Genomic DNA, 19580 nt, shown 5'->3' with positions numbered 1-19580 from the left:
AACCACAGCGGTCATAGCTCTTCGCCCGGGATATGAAGCGGCGTCTGTATAGACTGTGGCAGAGTTTCGGCCGTATTGATTAAGAATAGCTTTCGCTCTGGCTTTCCTACGAGCCTCGTGATGTGTCGGATGCATGTTGCGTGGTAGTGGGGCCACATCAATGAACTTGCGAACCTCATCGGGAAGCTGAGTCGCATCCGCCTGCGGGTGTTGCAGAGGAGAGCGCAGGTGTAGTTGAGATAGAATGGCTCTACCGGTAGGGGTAGAGCTCAGGCGTAAAAGTTGCCTCAAATTCTGGGCTTCCAATAATTCATCTAAGGTATTGTGTACTCCCAACCGCAAAAGTTTCTGCGTTGAGGTGGTAACAGGCAGTCCTAATGCTAGTTTGTACGCCTTGCGTATCAGGGCTTCCACCTTGTCCTTTTCGGTCTTGGAGAGTATGGCGTAGGGGAGGGAGTAAGTGACCCTAGACACGACGAAGGCTTGAACCAGCCTGAGTATATCCTCCTCTCGCATACCCCTCGTCTTGGTACTAATCCTGCGGATCATGTGCGATACTTGCTCTGTCGTGTTCCTAAGTCTATTGAGCAGTTGGGTGTTCGAGCGATCCGCTTGGAAAAGCATGCCTAAAATTCTGACCTGTGGAGTCGGAACAATTACATGGCCGTCCATGTGCAGGGAGATGGTTGGCGACCCAGGAGAGAATTTCTTCTTTCCTGAGACGATCAGCAGCTCCGATTTCTGCGGCGGGCATTCTAGGCCACACTGCCGTGCATATTGAATGACTATGTCAGCCGCCTGCTGTAGATTGTTCTCCATGTCCCCTACTGATCCATTAATGGTCCATATGGTAATATCGTCCGCATACAATCCATGGCGTATGCCTGGTACGGCAGCCAGGAGCGGAGGGAGACCAATCAGGGCTATGTTAAATAGCAAGGGGGACAGAACGGCACCCTGGGGTGTGCCCTTGTTGCCGAGGGAAATGGGATCGGATTTCAGGTCGCCCACCTTGAGAATAGCTTTTCGGCCTTCGAGGAAGTCTCGAACGTAGGTGTAGGTACGTTTCCCGCAGTTTAGGCCGTTTAGCTGTTTCAGTATGGCTGTGTGGCTGACATTATCGAATGCCCCTTTTAAATCTAGGGCTAGTATGGCTTTTGGGTGGTCCCGGGAGGCTTTAAGCATGACCTCTTCCTTGAGTTGAAGAAGTATGTCCTGGGTACAGAGGTGACTGCGAAATCCACACATGGTGTGAGGGAATATGTTGTGCTGTTCGAGATAGTTCTGTAGCCTTTTGTGGATGATGTGTTCCAATAGCTTCCCCAAACACGAGGTTAGGGAGATGGGGCGTAGATTATCTGTGCTCGGTGGTCTTCCAGGCTTTGGGATAAGGCGCACTTCTGCCATCTTCCATTCTTCCGGGAGTCGACCTGACCTCCACACCGTGTTGAGATGGCCCGTGAGCTCAATAATAGACTCGTTATCTAAGTTAGCCAGCAGCTTATTTGTTATGCCGTCCCCTCCTGGAGCCGTGTTGCGCCTGATGATCTGAAGGGCTGCTTTGACTTCGTGGATGTAAATGTCCTCATCCAGTTTAACATTGGGCTGCCCTGTATATGGAGGTAGTGCTGTTTTGGGATAGACCGGGAGGTATTTATCCTGGAGAGACTTCATGAGGTGAGCGGAATCCCCTGGGTGGGTGTGAATCACCTTTCGCATGATGTGATAGGATTCTGTTTTGCATTTGGAAGGGTCGATTAGATATCGGAGCAGTCTCCAGGTTTTTGATGTAGTTAGTGTTCTCTGTAGACTGTCACAGAGGGACAACCAACTTTCTTTGCATAAGTGAGCCGCATAGCGGGCTGCTTCCTCCGTCAGCAGAGCTATCCTTTTTTTCAGACGACGATTAAGGCGCTGGCGTTTCCACCGTTTGATTAGGCTCCTTCTTGCTTCCCATAAGTGTAGAAGGTGTGGATCTACACAGGGGGCCATCGTGGTAAGCTGAATATTGTCTGTAACGCGATTCACGTCTTCGCGAATTTGGGCGGTCCACTCCTTTAGCGTGAGGGGCTGGGTGGCTGCATCGTCAAGTCTGGCTTGCTCCCTTTGTTTGCGATATTTCGGCCAGTCCGTTAACTTGGCTGCACCTAGCGGGGCAGCGTATATATTTCCATGTATTGTGGTGGAAAGGACGAAGTGGTCGCTTCCCAGGGTTTCCTCCGTGTGAGACCACATAGCCTTGACGTTCCCTGTGGTAATCGTGAGATCCGGGGACGTGTCTTTGGAGACACTATTGCCCAAACGCGTGGGAGCATGCGGTTCCGATAGCAGAATCAAGTTTTCTTCCTGGAGGAGGGAGTGCAAGGTGGTTCCTCTTTTGTTTGTGTAGCTGTATCCCCATAAGGGATGTGCAGCGTTAAAATCTCCCATGATAACCAGTGGGTTAGAGGATGCAATGCGCTTTGCTTGTTTGAGAACATGAGAAAGGTTACTTTCTTGGCCTCTGGGGCGACAATAAATGTTTAACACGTATAAGCTCTCTGCCGCTTTAACCTTACTCGGTACGATTTCAGTGAGTATTCCTATCTTCTCGGATTGCTGGAGTGGATGCTGTATAGCTATGAGTCGTTTGCTTAATCGCGTGGAGAGAGAGCTCGTGGGTCCATCTTCATAGATGACGAAGCCCGAAAGTTTCGCAGGGTAGTTTGTTTCCTGAAGTGTAATGATATCGGGTGGATCCTCAGTGGTGGCAATGTACTGAGCTAGTGAGCTTGACTTGTTCTTGTAGCCCCTACAGTTCCATTGCCATATGGTAAGCTTTGATTCCTGCTGAGAATTGCGCCTATTCTTGGAGGTGCCATCTTGCGAGGTGGCGTCGTCTGTCAGGGCTGATGGCCTGCTGTAAGGCTTGAGCTCTCGGCGAGAGTGACGAGCAGTAACTGCCTGCCCCTGTCCTTCTAATTTATCTAACCGTTGCGTGATTTGTTTAACATGACCATCGTTTCCTGTACGGTTTCGGCGATTTGGGATTTCTCTTGCGCCAGCGGGAATTCTGTCGTACGGGGAGGTGAGGAAGTTGAACTGGAAGGGGGTATTTGTGCGGGCTCTGGTGTGGTGGGGTCAGGTTTTCGGCGTTTTTCTGGCGTAGGGTTTTTCCCTTGCCTGATTTCTACCTTGAGTGCAAGGAGCTCATTATGGAGTTGTCGATTTTCCTCCCGTTGTTGTTTAACCTCGGCAAGAAGCTGAGCGTTTAGTCGTTTTAGCTCCGCCAGCTCGTCACGGTTGGGGGGATTGGGGGGAGCGAGAGGAGGGGTCTGAGCACGTGGAGAGAGCATCTGAGCCCAGCTCACCTGCACTGCCGTGGCGTCTTCAGCAGATCTTCGCTTGGCGGAAGGTGTTCTCCCTCGGGACCTGGACCTGGATCGGGTCTTGCTTCTCTTCCTGGAGGGCCCTCCGGATTTGGAGCGGGATCTTGACTCCCGGCTTGTACGGCGACCCTTGGTGACCTCGCGTTGCTTTTTCCTCCGACTGACTGGTGGAAGAAAGCGTTTCGGGCACTCCTTGCTAGCCGTGACGTGTTCCCCGGCGCAGAGTGCACACTTGGGCTGGCAGTGGTGCGGAACGTCCTTTTGTCTCAGCAGGCCACAGCTCTTGCAGTGGGCGTCCATGAAAGCGTTCGGCTTGGGGCAAACATCGGCTCTGTGACCTGTTGAGTGACACAAGTGGCAGAAGGCGTGGGTCCGCTTGTATAGGTAGCACCTGGTCTCAACTCCTCCGATGTACACAAAAAAAGGGACTTTCTTTCCAGCAAATGTGATCAGCATTGTGCCCGTCCCGCCAAGTCTTCTGCACGTGAGAGGCTCACAACCAGGGGCAGAGAGAACCGCCATTATTTGCTCTGGTGTGGCGTCAAGAGAGATGTTGTGAATAACTCCCTTACAGGAATTGTCGGGTGAGATTCCGTAGGTGTTTACTGGAAAAATTGTGTCTTCAATCTTCAGCTGTTGAATTTTGCTTAGTGCTTTCGCCGCCGTGATGTACGGGGTGCTAACGACCAGTATGTTTTGAGCCTCATTAGTTCTGATCTTGAGATCCGCTTCTCGCCACGTGAGCTTTACTTCGTGCAGAATGCAGCTGGCAAGCGTGTAAGGGCTGACTTTACTCAGTGCTAGGTCATTGTGTGGGCGAATCACCATCTTGTAGTCGTTCTCTGGAAGTGGAGGTGGCCTTGGCTTTCTTGAAACTAGGCTGGGGTTCCTGGTCAGTTTCATCGCCGGCTTGAGTGGGGTTCTACCTGCATCTGGAGTGGTGAAATTCTGCTTCTTGCGTTGAGCACGTCGGGTGACTTCTATCCATGGTGCAGTATTGTTTTCGTCGTCTTCTTTAGTGCAGAAAAATGCTTCCGAGGGCTGCTGGTCCATGTCATCTACGTCGCAAGACAATGGTATTTGGCTTGGAACGACGAACGACGAAGCCTCTGGGGCTACCGTATGCGGCGACGTCACATCCATAGTCGACGCTGAGCCCCGCCGGCGGTGTTAGGCGTAGCGGTGCACCACCGCCTCGAAGCTTCAGATGACGGTAAAATGGCGAAAATTTGACTTACGGCCTAAAGTAGGATATTGGCGCGATGCAGATGACTTCTAGCGCACGATGGTAACACTTTTAAGTGATACTAAAGGAACATTTCACAAATATTCCAGTTTTCTGTAGAGCTCATGAGAACGGGACAGCTGTCCTCTTCTTCTTCGTCTTTAAAGTTTTTTATCGGGAGTCGGAGGGGGAAAAGTGGTGTAGCTATTACTTGAAGAAGTGATAAAAGTTTTTGGAATACAAAACACTTATTTTGTACCCGCTCAACTCCCTCCAAGCAGGGTGTACATTATTGCAACACCCTTTTTGCCACATAGATGTAAAGGTACAAAGTAGGGTGATGTAATCTAAGAAAAATTTGTAAAAGACCTGCACATTTGGAGGTCTTCTATATTGCCTTACAGGGATGGACTTGAAGAATTTCTGTGAAAGTGGGAATGTTTTGTACGAGACGCATTATAAAGCAAAATGAAATGTCATAAGTTATCAGCAGCTGTTCTGTTTAAACTTCAGCGTGGTCCAGTAGCGATTGCAATAAAATATAAAAAAAACTGCAACCGCTGCAGAGGGTGGCAAAACAGTGATGCCGGCTTATAACAGTGAAGCCGGCTTATTATAACACTGAACCCGGCTTTTGCGCCCAGTCGAGTGTTAGCACAACGAGCATATGTGTATGCGCACCTCTTACTATACAATTTTAAAGGTGATAGTCTTTTTTGGGGTACTACAGCTCAAGAAAATGGCGCAGATTGCTCTAGTGTTGCAACGATACGGAAACAGCAAAGCTGAGGGTCAGCCTGGCTTGTTTCGCTTTGGAATACGCAGTCAGCGGGGGGAACCGGGCGGAACGGCGTTGTAAAATGAGGCTTAACTTCGCCTCACCCCTTAGAAATTGCCCAGCCTAGAAAGAAGATCGTACTCCTAAGATATCTTACCAAAACCTGGCAAATGCTACCAAAACTTAGTAAAACCGGGCGAACCTGTATCGCTCAAGCTCCGCGGTTTGTTTTGCAACTGAACACGCAATGCGCACTCTTTAAACACCCCATAACTGATGGTGTTGCGTCAGTCAACACCCTTTTCGCCATAAAAAAATGGCGTAAAGCTACAGATTGCGGTGTGTGAACGAAAGAAAAAGGGCTTACTAGCTTCCTAACCCCTTATTCCACCTACACTGCACGTGTTTAAACAATGAGGGTGCAAAAACGTTGAGATTGTACCGAAGTGACAGTGTTTTGTTTTCACACATCAGCTCTCGTTCGGAGGTCGGCGCCGTTCTGGAAAACATCTCGCAAAGCCTCTTCTCAAAGGCTTCGAGCTGCACCTGTCTGCAGTATATCCCAACTCGTAATGTATGCTTCCCTACCGCATTCTTACAAAGTCGTATTCGTGAGCATTGGATGATTTAAAGGAAACATGATTCATTAAAGGGGCCCTAAATAGGCTCCTGAAGGTCGCCTATTCAATCCCGCAGTCGCTAGAGGAGCCCTTCACGAGAATGCATACCAAATATTACACCTGCGTAAACCAGGGGCCACACAAACACGCAACAAAGATTCTTTCTTTCTTTCCTTGCTCACCTACCGCTTCCTTGCCGCCACACTGCCGCGCTCTGACGTTCGACAGACTCGTTGTGACGTACCCTGTGACGCACGAAGCTCTGAACAGAACGGCTGCGTTATTGGTGGGCCCCGTTAAATGCTGTAGCCAATCATCGTTCCCGGCTCTGGGGGAAATGTGGTTTCGCGCTGCGCTTCTGCAACGGCAGCAGGGCGTATGCACCAGTGGCATGGCGTATGCCTCTGCACCGGTTGCACCATGGAGCAAAAAAAGGTTAGGAGAGGCCGCGACGTCACATTTCTGAAGCCGCGCCCGCCATGTCAATGAGCCCACTGAGCCCAGCACTCTTTCCGATTCTCCTCTGCTGTTTCCGGTTTGATAACAACTTCACGGTACGGGCGGTTCGCGAAAGCGAACGCAGACGACGGGAGCAGTGTTTGGGTCCGTACCGCACGGCGGTCTCTGTGCATTACACCTCAGCTGCGAATTTCGCTTCGCTTCACAACGAAGAAACGCACAGCAAGCAAAGTACCGATTGTGGCTCTCGCCAACGCTGAGCGGGAAGGCTTTTGCCAGCAGCAGCCGGCGGCGGCGTCTGTTCGCTTCACCGATCTCGAGGTGACGCCAACGCTGCTTCGGCCAGGATACGAGTTGGGGCCGCCTCCAAAGGTGGAGTTTTCAAACTGACCTAATCTAAAAACGTTTGCCGTAGCGACTGCGCTGTGTTGTCAGCGCAGCGAGGGAGCCATAGTCAAAGCGCCGTAAAAAGTTGTCCGTGGCATTTGGGCAGATGTCGCCGCCGCAGCCGTAAAATCTAGGCAACGCTGTCTATGGGCCCAACAAAATCCATGTCAATTCCTCCACACTTTTAGCAATGCATTGAGATACGAGGGGCCTCTTCATAGTGTTCTTTCCTCCATGGGTGGAACGGACGAATGTAGATTGCCGCCATCTGTTACACGAGCTTAGCTGAGTTTGTAGATATAGCGAGTCGTTTAGAAGGTATAAATAACGCTGAAAAGCACGGAGCGTCTCTGCGGGCACAAACACCTGCAACACGCGCGACCGCGGCAAGCATCTGCCTGCACGGTCGACAAGCAGCCCTCCGTGAGGTGTATGCACGATACGGAATACACCGCATTAGCTAAAACTTGTCACGGTCGGGACTATTGCTGAAAATCAGTGTGCAAATACGTGGAAGAGGGTGATAGGGTAGTGAAAGATTGCGCGGGGGATTGTCGTAGTCGCGGCCTCGCAAAGCAGTGTCTGTATAACTGCGTCGATGCCAAGCCTTTTCCCAGACCTCGGTGAGACCAGTTCACACCGACAGCGCCGCGTGCCGAAACACTAGCGAGCCGCTATTCAACCCGAGATCGAACAGAGTTGGCCCCTGGCGGCGCCGCGACGAACCGCTCCTAGTGTGGATGGCGCTCTCGCGTCGTCTGCTCGTTTACGTTGCGTGCGGTGCAAGACCCGTGCTTAATATCATAAATAATGTATATGTGCACTTTTTTTGCACTAAGGAGTGGCATAGTTACCTCTGCTTGCGGGTTTTCTCTAGAAACGCAATGATCAGCAGCCGTTGGGGGATAACACGCTAGTTCTGCACCACCAAACGCGCCGTTATCACCGCTTGAGCATGAAACGTGTTATAAACATTGTTTAGACGCATTGCACTTCTCTTATTGATGTATACAGCCGTTTGCCGTTTCGGAAACGTCAAGGGGTGCTTTTGGAATATGGCGTGGTGGTTATTTAAGGGGTAAACATTTACTCCATGAAACGGATAAGAAGCGACAAGCCCCGTTCGTACATTTGCCACACCCTTGTAAAATGGCACTGTGTCCTTTTAGAAAGAAGAAACAATCAAAAACAATTGCAGTGCGCATACTCATGCTCTATATTGCCCATACATTACCGGGGGCGTATTTTACACATGCTAGCGCCCGTGTGATCGATTTCTCATCGTACCCTTTTTAAAAATCCAATTTTTCGACAGTCGTGTTGGTAATTATACTGTCTTGGTAATTTTATGTATTATTTAAAATACGTTTCCTTTGATGCGCAAGAGCATTTCAGGGGAATTTCCTGCTAAAATTAAGCAGTTTGGAGTTGTGACTGTCCTGTAGCATTTCATGTGTCATTTTTAAATACCTCATCTTCAAATCGCAACATCAATCACCTTGTCCAAAAATGTCTTTCACTCAGCATAAACAAATGCCTATTATGGCCAGGTCTTAACCCATTAACGTGTACCTAAGTTTAACAAAGAAGGAAAAATTGCGTAATATAATGCACGTTGTTGCGAACACGTGTGGAGGGTGTGTGCCACGACTCGCTGAATTTTTTTTCCCTACGAGGCTGGCTTTAAATACCATTTTGAAACAGGCGAGCTACAATTCCAGGACAGTCTCGGGCCAAAATGGCGGGTTATTCAGTTTTCAAAATACACTCGTTTACTTGTTGAAGTACTCCTTTTTCACCGCTACGGAATACGACACCTAGGGTACTACCAATTGCAAGTAAAGCTGCTCGCTATAATGGTTTTTCAAGTTTCTTGGTTTCTCTCTTCGCTGCGTTTGGAATGTTGTCACAACCTCTACCTCACCGCCACCACCCAGAAAAAGAAAATGAAAAGAAACGCAACTTTTATCCGTGCCTTTTTAACCAATACTCAAGAATTAAATGCCAAGACAGAAGCGAGGTTCAGTTTACAACACAAATAGGTAACCTGGACCCGTTGCGCTATTTCGTAACGAGAAATAAAGAGGAATGTTTTAGTACATCTGCAACACGGAAACCTCATTTGCCATCGTTATGGTTCGTCGGTGACATTACGCAAGAATGCAAACACATCTCGCTGTTCTAGGCACCTTCTGAATTTTAAAAGGAACGCAAATGGTCAACAATGCAGCCGCAACAGAAAATCTGTGCTCACTGTGAGGTACCAGAATCTTGGTTTACACAGTTAGGTGGTGTTACCATTTCAGCGCATCCCACAAATGCAATAAGGCATCATGCTACAAATGAAAGCGATTGAAACCGCTCTTGTGAACTAAATTCCAGAGATCGGGGCTTCCTGACTTGTTTCTATTTATGCGTTTACTGAAGGCTGAAAGGCATAGTCGGGCAAGATCGAGCTTGCTACGAGCCAAGGCGTACACGTTCATTGCATTTCGGCCTGTCTGAGATTTCAGTTGGTCGCCGCTTTTTCGGCGTAGTAATTGAAACTTATTGTCGCTTCCATGCAATACATCAAACGTTGAGGAACCGAACAACAGCATACCACTCTTTTCTGTGTCTTTCATGCTCACATTCATCGCGAAAAAGGAACTGAGCACGCCCAGAGTGTGAAATCGCCCGGGCCGCTCAGCGGAGCATCCCCACTGGCAGCGTGACGCTCTCGCCACCTACATGTCAATCTCGCGGTGAATAGTCGTCGGTGGAAATCTTCAATTACTGTCGTTAACGAGCATGTTGTGTTTGGAAGCCCCCTATCTGGCTTTCAAACGCCCGTTACCGCTACTGTAAAACTCACATGACGACGCGGTCACGGCGGGCGCGAGGAGCCGTTCGATGCGGGCCGTCCACGGACCCACCCCGCAGAGCGGTAGCGGATGTAGTAGGCGTAGCCTGGCCGTCGTCTGCTAAAACAAAGAAGCGTGACGTACCGTCGAACGGAGCCAATGGCTGCGCGTATCTGGAACAAACCCTGTTTCTCTAAGTGGTCTTGCGCCTGGCTGGTGACGTCACCGCTTCCACAGTGCTTTGGGGGCGCGGTGAAAGAGGAAATGCGCCAGGCCTTGTTGCGGGCCCTTTTAAATGAACGATAACTCGGCTAATACTGAACGCTTTCAAAACATTTTTGTGGCAGGACGTTCTTTGAATAGTACGCCAACGATTGCGCACGTAAAATCGCAACCTTCGAACCCTCTTCACGGCCCCTTTAAAAAACTGGATCAGACTTCAGTAACCATACAAATGCGGATTGTGCACAGTTCTAAGTTTAGACGAAGCACCAATTCTTGATACACGGCTCTGAGGCCCCACCTTGTAAGCCGACATTACCTGAGGCGCCCAACATGCCACACTTTTCAACATATGCTCGTACATAGAATTTAGCCCGCTGCGCCTTTACCGTCACACCACCTAGATCTATGCCATGTGTAGCCTGTGCACACACTTGCGCTTATTTCTTTTTAATGCAATCTCTATGTAATGAAACCCCAAATTCTCGATGACCATCTCGGAAAATATAGGGCGTTTTTGAGGTGGCAAGGGAAAGAAAGTAAACTGCTTAGATATAATCCTTGGGTTAGTACGAAAAATATTTTTAGTGCGTTTTAATTGGTCTCTGCCGTTTCGAACAAAAGGCAAAATTCTAATGCGAAACATTTTCAATAAGTCTACACCAGTTTGCAGGTGTGGCATTTTCCCGCAAATTTAAATCATGGTTTAATTTTCCACCTTCCCGCTTTAGTGATTGGTTTTGGTTTCCTTCTGGTTAGCGTAAAACAAGTCGGTACTTTCCTTTGGATCTGTAAATTTTCGCGGTTATGGCTAACCTTAGACATCGGGAAATCGCAGGATCTCCTAATTTCTCGGGGATGAAGCCCCAACATACAAGGAGCGATCAGAACAAGCGTGCTCCGGCTCTCCCTGGCAATGTTTGGCTGAGATTTCCTACCTGGAGAACGTAGGAGGTATTGCGTTTGCTGTCTCTTCCTACGTACATTCCCAAGACATGCGACATTCCATTCTTCATAAGAACTTTGGTCCAGTTTGAATGGCTCGTGTTACATTTGCTGTCACATAATATTGGCCACTTTGAAAGTCCTCTCTCTTTCATGATTGCCTTAACCACAGTCATTTGATCGGTCCGGTTCTCATGAACTGAAAGCAGAAGAGTATAAGTACGGCATGCAAAATATAACAACGTAACTGTGCAGTGTTTTAAAAAGAAGCGCGTTAGGCATTGCTCGGGCGAGCAACTCTCGTTCTTAAGCAGATATTTTGTTTGCATCTCGTTCCCAGCCATTTCGCACCAGTGGGCGTCGTTTCTTTGTCGTACCACCCACGGCAGATATTAGTAGTATTGCCATAGCCTATCTATCTCCAAACTTTTTAGACTGCGTTCACATTTTACAGCAGGAGCTTCCGTGAGGCACTAAGTGCCCTAACGCTGCTATCAGAATTAATCCCGCGTTGCATCAGACAGAAAACCAAGTTTGTTCTTTGCTCAATGGTTTTTGCAGGTAGAACTGAATTATTGATATACAAGAGGATTATAAAACAGCATACATTTCACAAACTGACTTGCAGTTGAAGGGTAATTCTAGCAGCTGATGCTTAAATGGGGAACCATTTGGAGACCAGAACCCAAAAGAGAACATTTCGAAAGAGACGCGTATGTAGACCATAAGCCCGGACTAAACAGGAGGACCATCTATTTGAATGTGTTATTAATAAACTGTAATATGATCTAGCTCAACTCACAAGTCATCTACGCTTCCTGTTTCGGTCTACTACCTTGCTTTCCGCCAGGCTGTGAAAGCCAATAAAACGTAGAAAAAAAATATCCGTGCCAAGTGCGGATAATTATTTTAAAATAAGTAAAAGATATTGCACAGATACGACATTCTAGCCTCAATCAGCCCTGTCAGGACTGCTTTCTTTGTAGTTTTAGTTTATAGCAAATTAAATTGCGCAACTGTTGTGGAAGAGGACAGCTTTAATGGTGTGATATTTCAACTATGAAATATATTGCCTCCTACCATGCCACCAAACATAGCCCCCTCACATTTATTTGTTTTGCGGCCAGAGTGTCGCTTACTTGACCATCCCTTCTTTTCCTGTGTTCAGGTCTCGTTTCGCGGCACACGTTCGTTGTAATAAAACTTGTTTACTGGAAGCATCTTGAAGCGTTTTTTCTCTCAACTTTACACTACGTGAAGCTGAAGCTTAACCTCCCAGCTTAACACTGCGTGAATGAACGATGGACTAATGTTTTTGGTGAAAAAACACTGCGTTGGTACTGTAGTCACTGTATTCTATACAGGAAATATTATTTTTTGTTTTTGCTATGTTTAAAATGGTGTGGTTTTAAAGTAAAACCAGCATGTTTCACAAGCTGCATTCCTACATAAGCTAAGTAAAAAATTAGGACACACTCTCTGCGCCCATACTTAGTAGTGCAGCAGATATGTTTATCATACATGTGGAACTTCAATTAAGCACAATGATAGCCGCGAGCAGGCGCATTAGAAAATAACACTATCTTCAAACTACTACAGAGGAAACGAGTAACGCAAAAAAAAAGCTTTTCGGGCAGGTTTCATTTTGTCAGTGTAATTTAGTTCCATAAAAGGTCTTATAGCTGCATCGGTGGGGCCCAAGATTTTCGGTTAGTAACCTGGTTTTCTCTTTTCATGGTACTCAAGTCCGCCGCGAGTTTTTCAGTATCCTTATAGCTTTCTTTCACGTGCTTATCTATTTTTACAGACTGGGATATGTTGGACAGCAAGGTTGAGTGGATGTATCTAGGTACAGTTCTCCTCTCCAATAAGCCATTTTGAAACGAATACATGAACGCACGACGAGATTGACTATTTTAAGAGTACACGGACGTTGTTTCAACCAAACACTTAGTGGTATATTTATCCCAGTCCGCATAAATGAGCAAACGCCCGATTAGGAACGGTCAGTAAAAGCCTCATTAGGAGCGGTTAGAATGGCCGGGAAATGTGTTTCGTGAAAAAGTTAGCGACTGGGTGCACAACATTCGGTTACAACATCAAGAGAAGATCACCGAGTACCAAGCATTGTACACATCCAGCCGACAATCCTTTTAAGATAAGGTTGATTGCTACAATAACACCAGCGAGCCCACTGCGCTAAATGTGATATTCGTAGAGCCCAGGCAAGGTTTTCGGCATGTGAAGTAATTTACGCAATCGTCTATACAGGGTGTCCCAGCTATCATGCACCAAGATTTAAAAAAAGGGAAATTGCGTAACTCGAAGAAAACCTAGTGCATAATGTTTGCAGTACTGTGAAAAAGCGGAGAGTAATTTTTCGTTAATGAGACTTAATTATTTAATTGCAATTAATTATCTAACTCGAGAAATACTGTCCTAATCACTAAAGTGTCAATGAGGCACTTTTAGGTAACCACGTGGGGCATCTAACTGCGCTATTTTCAGCAACGACCTAATTGCGTACTCATTTATTCGGACTGATAAAGGAAACCCGCGAAATATGAAAAATACCACGTGATGACGCTTACGCGCGCACCGTAAAGCAACGCCCTCAAACAGGCTGCCTCTGAGTTAGCCAGAATGAAATAAACAAAAGAAAGACAGAACAAATCGCGATCGAGTTTGTTCCTTATCTGCACACGCGTCCCGCGAATCTTGCTGCTGCTGCTCCTTCCATGCATGCTATTATCAAGGTGATGCGCTGTCTCTTGGGGCGGGTAACACGCGAAGCAGTTGCTTTCAATCAGCTTTGCTTGGGGACGCTGCTTTACAATGCGCGCGTAAGCGTCATCACGTGGTATTTTTCATATTTCGCGGGTTTCCTTTATCAGTCAGAATAAATGAGTACGCAATTAGTTCGTCGCTGAAAATAGCGCAGTTAGATGCCCCTCGTGGTAACCTACAAGTGCCTCATTGACACTTTAGTGATTAAGACAGTATTTCTCGAGTTAGATAATTAATTACAATTAATTAATTAAGTCTAATTAACGGAAAAATTACTCTCCGCTTCTTCACAGTACTGCAAACATTATGCACTAGGTTTTCTTCGAGTTACGCAATTTCCCTTTTTTTAAATCTTGGTGCATGATAGCTGGGACACCCTGTATAAACGTAACAACAAAAGCTCTAGATATGCACGTATTTCGTTTTAGCGGCATTTTAACGGATAAGCCTGAGTTGGGGGCCGATTCAAAAAGTTGGAGAGTCCTGCGATACGATTGGAAGCCTGTAGTGAGGGCGCAATGCTGGGCATTTCCCGCAGTGCTGGGCTTGCCAGAGTACTTGGTCACGTGGCTGCCTTTAGCCAACGTCGCCTGTTCGACTACGTCCCAACAGGCGAAACGCTAACCTTGTGAAAAATCGTGGCGAAATCACTCCATGAAGCAGCGCCGGCACGTCACGAACTTTCCGAGAAAGGTGGCGGCTACGACATGGATGGAGGAAGAGGTGCCATCTCTGGGTCCCACATATGCTCAGCCGTAGTCGGCTCGAAAATGGTGCGCAGTCACTTTCGCGAGAAGGACAATCCCAGTGCCGACAAAAGTCGGCAATGTTTAAAAATGAGCTCTTGTTTGCAATGGGCCGCACTATGCGCCAGCAGACGTTGAGACACACGTACGAAAGAAAAGGCCATTAAATGCTTATGTTCTTCTGTCGGTGGCTTTTTTCTTTACTGCGGCTGATCATACGTGTTCCCGGATGGTACGTTAGTCCCGCTCGTTTAAAAAAAGATGTTTTTTATTTAAAACAACGAACGTCTCTCTCTCTCTCTCTCTCTGTCTGTCTGTCTCTCTCTCTCTCTCTCTCTCTCTCTCTATATATATATATATATATATATATATATATATATATATATATATATATATATATATATATATATAGATATATATATATATATATATATATTGTAGAACAGAGACGTACGGGACGAGGGATTCCGTAAGGACACACATCAAAGTTGCAGTCCTTATTGCCAGTGCTGTTATGGCGTTTTTTTTTTAACAGTGTTTTATAGTGCCGAATGAGGTATGATTGCATTTTTTTGCAGGAATAAATAATTGAAAACTCAAGTGACAAAAAATGCGCCGTTTTTTCCGGAAGCGGGAATCGAGCCCACAAACTCCGCATAACGCGTGCGGTGCTCTACCATTGAGCTAGTTCCGCGGCGACTCCCCTCTCGACTATACAGCGGGGTTTTGTATTTACGACTGCTCAGAGCTCGGTCAACTAGCGCCGCCCCTCGACCACCGCGGGAAGACGTAGAACGTCTTTTCCCAGCGGCCGCACGTAAGACGTGGTCGGAAGTCGGGGATAGCCAAAGGCATTTCAGACTGCTGAAGCCAGAACCCTCGTAATGCATTTTGTAGAACAGAGACGTACGGGACGAGAGATTCCGTAAGGACACATATCAAAGTTGCAGTCCTTATTGCCAGTGCTGTTTTGGCGTTTTTTTTAACAGTGTTTTATAGTGCCGAATGAGGTATGATTGCATTTTTTTTGCTGGAATAAATAATTGAAAATTCAAGTCGAGACAAAATGCGCCGTTTTTTCCGGAAGCGGGAATCGAACCCACAACCTCCGCATAACGCGTGCGGTGCTCTACCATTGAGCTAGTTCCGCGGCTTTTTATTTATTTATTTATTACCTTTTGCACACACGTAATACCAGTCATGGATAAATTAAAAACCGCCTGCCAAACTTTGGCTGACGGAAGGACTTAAACATCAAAAGTACGTAGCTCTTCCAAAACAGGCAGCCATTCAAGTTCGGGGTCCTGTAACTTGTACACTTCATACAACAACCTGACATTTTGAGCAAAATACTTGCTTACAGTGAGCGCATTGGGGTCCGCATGTCGCACAGCCATTCTGGACCTCCAAATGGCATCCAAACCTAGCGCCATGATCAAATCATACGGGACTTCATCTTCACGCTCAACAGGAAGGAACCGAATGCCAAGCGCTGAAATGAGCAGGTCTTTCTTTAACGTTCTCTGTAAAACGTCCCAAAAAATACGGCGTCCCAGCACTCCACGAAAACATGTTCCACTGTTTCGGCTTTCGCACACAGCGTACAGATGTTTGACCAACCAATAAACAGCCCCTTCTCCTCCATCCATGTTTTAACTGGCAGCGTTCCTGTATGTAACTTGAAAAAGAAAGTTTTCATGGATGCTGGGACTGCCATTTTTTTCACACGGGATAACACATCCTGCCCAGGACCAGAACTATACATTTCACGATAACGTGGTACGGGGAACAGCATCTCCCTCAAATTATTTGTAAGGGTTTTTCTCGAAACAGTGGCTAAATATTCTACCGAAAATCTCACAGTAAGAAAACGAAAGGACTCAACCACTTCCTTCATGTAGCCTTTCAAGGCACCACATCTATCACTTACAGAAGAAACAATATACATAGGCAAGGCATCTACTAATGTAATCTGCATTAAAGTGCGAAGAAATGGATCACGTGTATCACGCAGAAACATAAACCGGTTCACAATCTGGCGAACAAATACATGACACAGGCCAACACCCCCATGCCTTACTCGGCGGAAAAGGTTACTCCGACTGGAACGCTCCCACACCGATGGCCAGATAAAGACTGCGAATACTCTGTGCATTCGCTGCACGTGGACTCGTGAACAATGAAGCACCTGCAGCACATACCACAGCTTTGCCAAAAGAAAAAGGTTGCATACAGTGGCTCCTGCGAAAACAGACAATGCGCGACCACCCCACTTTGTTGTTTTTTCGCCCAGCTTCGCCGTCTCGGATTCCCTGTACTCGCCGCTATCCTGATAGCGATCCAGCGGAACTCCGAGATAACGCGCTGGTGTACGCGACCAAGACACGTTTTCAAATACAGATGGTGTTGACCCCCACTCCCCGTGAAAAAAACCGGCACACTTGGCCCAATTAACACAGCTGTTAGTAAGACTACAAAATTCATTCGTTATCGATATGGCTGCGCTTACACTCTCCTCGTCTTCACAAAAAACCGCCACATCATCCGCGTATGTTAGTAACTTCACTTCGCTTGTGTGTAAATGAAAACCACGTACTCCACTGTCATTAATTACTCTTAAACAAAAAGGTTCCAAATAAATTGCAAACACAAGAGGAGATGCTGGACATCATTGTCGCACAGAAGACAGTACAGGAATACTTCCCGTGACATTCTTGTTGATTATCAGTTGCGTGCAGCAGTGAGAGTACGCCATACGCACTCCCCGTATTATCACATCACCAACATTTATATGTTCCAAAATACAAAAAAGAATCTCATGGCACACTCGGTCGAACGCTTTCTCGAAATCAATTTGAAGCATAGCGACCCTTCTAGAAAACATAGCAGCACTCCAGCACACTGCGCGCAACATGAACATTTGTAACTATACTCCTCCCCTTTATGCCACAGGTCTGATGCGGCCCTACTACACTTGTTATAACACTCTGCAATCGTTGCGCTAAGATCTTCATAAGAATTTTGTAATCTACATTGGCCAATGTAATCGGCCGGTACCCAGAAACCGACTGAAGTTTAACGCGGTCTTCCGATTTGGGTATGAGGACGGTGTGTGTGCGACCAAAAGACCGCGGCAATACCTTGGACTCGTACGCCTCGCGAAAGACCATAAATAAAAACGGAGTTACTATATATTGCCGTCTGAATTTCGCCGAGCGATATCGGTCGCTCTAAGTCCTGCCTCCCCTCATCTTCCAACCTTGGGATGACTGTAAGAAAGTCTCGCTTGAACTCATCAGTTTTTGGAACTGTGGGGCTAAACAACTCTGTAATGTTCTTGAAACGCACTTTTTATGTTCTCTTTGTCACTGGTAAGCGCGCCTCGCCAATATATTTCCTTGATACCATTGCCCCTCGCGTACCGTGCTTCGTCTTTTATCGCTCGCTTTGTTGGCGCTTCACCGGCCAAAAACACTTCGGCCCTCGCAATCACGGTGGCTCCCCGATATTTTCCTATATCGATGGCTTCCAGCTTATTCCTAATGGTTCTGATATCTTCTTTGTATGCCCCAGGCATTTCGCTTTCGAGTTCTAACATGTGTTGCAGATTATTTCTGAGTTTGTTTTCGACTTCCCTCTCTTGCCGTTTAAGCACTGTCCCCCTCTCCATCGCTACCATTTTGCATTCCTGTTTTAATACCTCCCACCTTTCCCGCCAGCTGCTGATTTCGTCGTTTGTTTGTTTTTCTGCAATTTCCTGTACTCTATCCGTGAATGTGGTGTCTTGTAATAATTTTACATTAAATTTCCAAAGTTCCCAGCTGAACTTCTTACACTCCTCCTTTCCCCCAACACAAATGAAACAAGGCAGTGGTCACTAAAAGAGACACTATCGACCGCGTAGTTCTTGCACGCCGCAGCGAGCTCGAAAGATACGTATGCACGGTCCAGCCGCGCATGGCTCGTGCCCTGAAAGTGCTTGAACTTTAAAGCACTTCTGCTCCCTGCAATGTGCGCTACATCTTCTAGTTCGCTGTCTTCAAGAACTTCTGTCAGGACCCTTGCACTCTGATCATTTGTCCGCGGCGACACATTTCTGTCACTTTGTTCACACACACAATTAAAATCGCCCAATAAAATTACTCTTTCTTGCATCTGTAAATACTCGGACAACCCTTCAAAAAAAAACCGTCCTATCCCGTGCAACATTTGGTGCATAGATACACACTGCACGAAATTCTACTCCACAGTAGTTGAAATCACAACACACAATCCTGCCAGTTTCGCTCGACGTAACTGATCGTACACTAATACAAACTGAATTTCTAACCAAAATACAACACCCCCCAGAAGTTCCCACAGAATGACTCACGCAAACGCTGTAACGCCCACTAAAGGGCCTTATGATGCTCTCGGTGCTGCTTTCGCTTTCTATTTTTGTTTCTTGAATGGCCATTATATCTATTTCTTTTTCGTCCATAATCCTTCGCAGCTGATACTGCTTGCGCCTAGCCCCAAACCCTCTTACGTTTGAAGTAGAAATGCGAAGCGGCCTATTTACAATAGCCAGAATATCGAATTAAAGCACACTGAGAGCAAAATACAAGGACCAGCTCAACGAACCCTGGGCTCCAGTGTAGCGACGGCGGATATTCCGTGTGCGTTGCCGTGCCCTTGTCCGTAGACTCCCCGGAGACGGCTGTTCGCTGCGCTGCACTGCACGAGAGAATCAGGGGGCATTGTTCACATTGCGGGGCCGAACAGGGACGTTACGTTATGTGTCCGGTGGCTTCCTGGGCCGCTCCGCGTTGACGTTGGGTTTCACTTTCACCGACGCCCGTCGAGCATGCGTCGGAGCCTTCGCCGGGGGTTCGTCACCGCTCGGCTCGGCGGTGCTGGCCTGTTTTCCCTCGACATAATCCCTTGTACGCTTTGAAGAGCCAGCAAGGACACCTGTCATCTCAACTTCTTCTTCTTCCCTGCTTTTCTCTCCCTCCGACGCCAGGAGTGGTGCTTCGGTCACGCCCGCACAGTCCATGGCGTTTTGGTTGCCCTGAACGTCCGGGACTTCGGTGGGCGTTTCTCCTACGGCAGGTGGTTCGGCGCTCGGTGCCACGGCTGCTGCAGGTTCAGGGGGCGTTGCCTCCTTCACCGCGTCCTCTTCCTCTTCCTTGCCCTTCGAAGTGCTCTCCGCGTCTTC

At 47.3% G+C, this 19580-nt stretch overlaps 1 protein-coding gene across 1 annotated transcript in view; it reads right to left on the bottom strand.

The window, feature by feature from the left end:
- The window catches only part of LOC144147163 (neprilysin-1-like), a 105622-nt gene that overhangs the window by 64769 nt on the left and 21273 nt on the right, over positions 1-19580 (bottom strand). The window contains exon 6 of the mRNA XM_077679232.1: positions 10841-11046. Coding sequence (XP_077535358.1) covers positions 10841-11046 — 206 coding nt within the window. The remainder of the gene's footprint in view (positions 1-10840; positions 11047-19580) is intronic.

The sequence above is a fragment of the Haemaphysalis longicornis genome, unplaced genomic scaffold (assembly GCF_048455015.1).
Source record: "Haemaphysalis longicornis isolate Haplotype H1 unplaced genomic scaffold, Haemaphysalis longicornis Haplotype H1 scaffold_7, whole genome shotgun sequence".
In the NCBI taxonomy this organism is placed as follows: Eukaryota; Metazoa; Arthropoda; class Arachnida; order Ixodida; family Ixodidae; genus Haemaphysalis; species Haemaphysalis longicornis.
The sequence above is the reverse complement of the archived record's forward strand: the minus strand, read 5'-3'. Positions and strand labels throughout refer to the sequence as shown.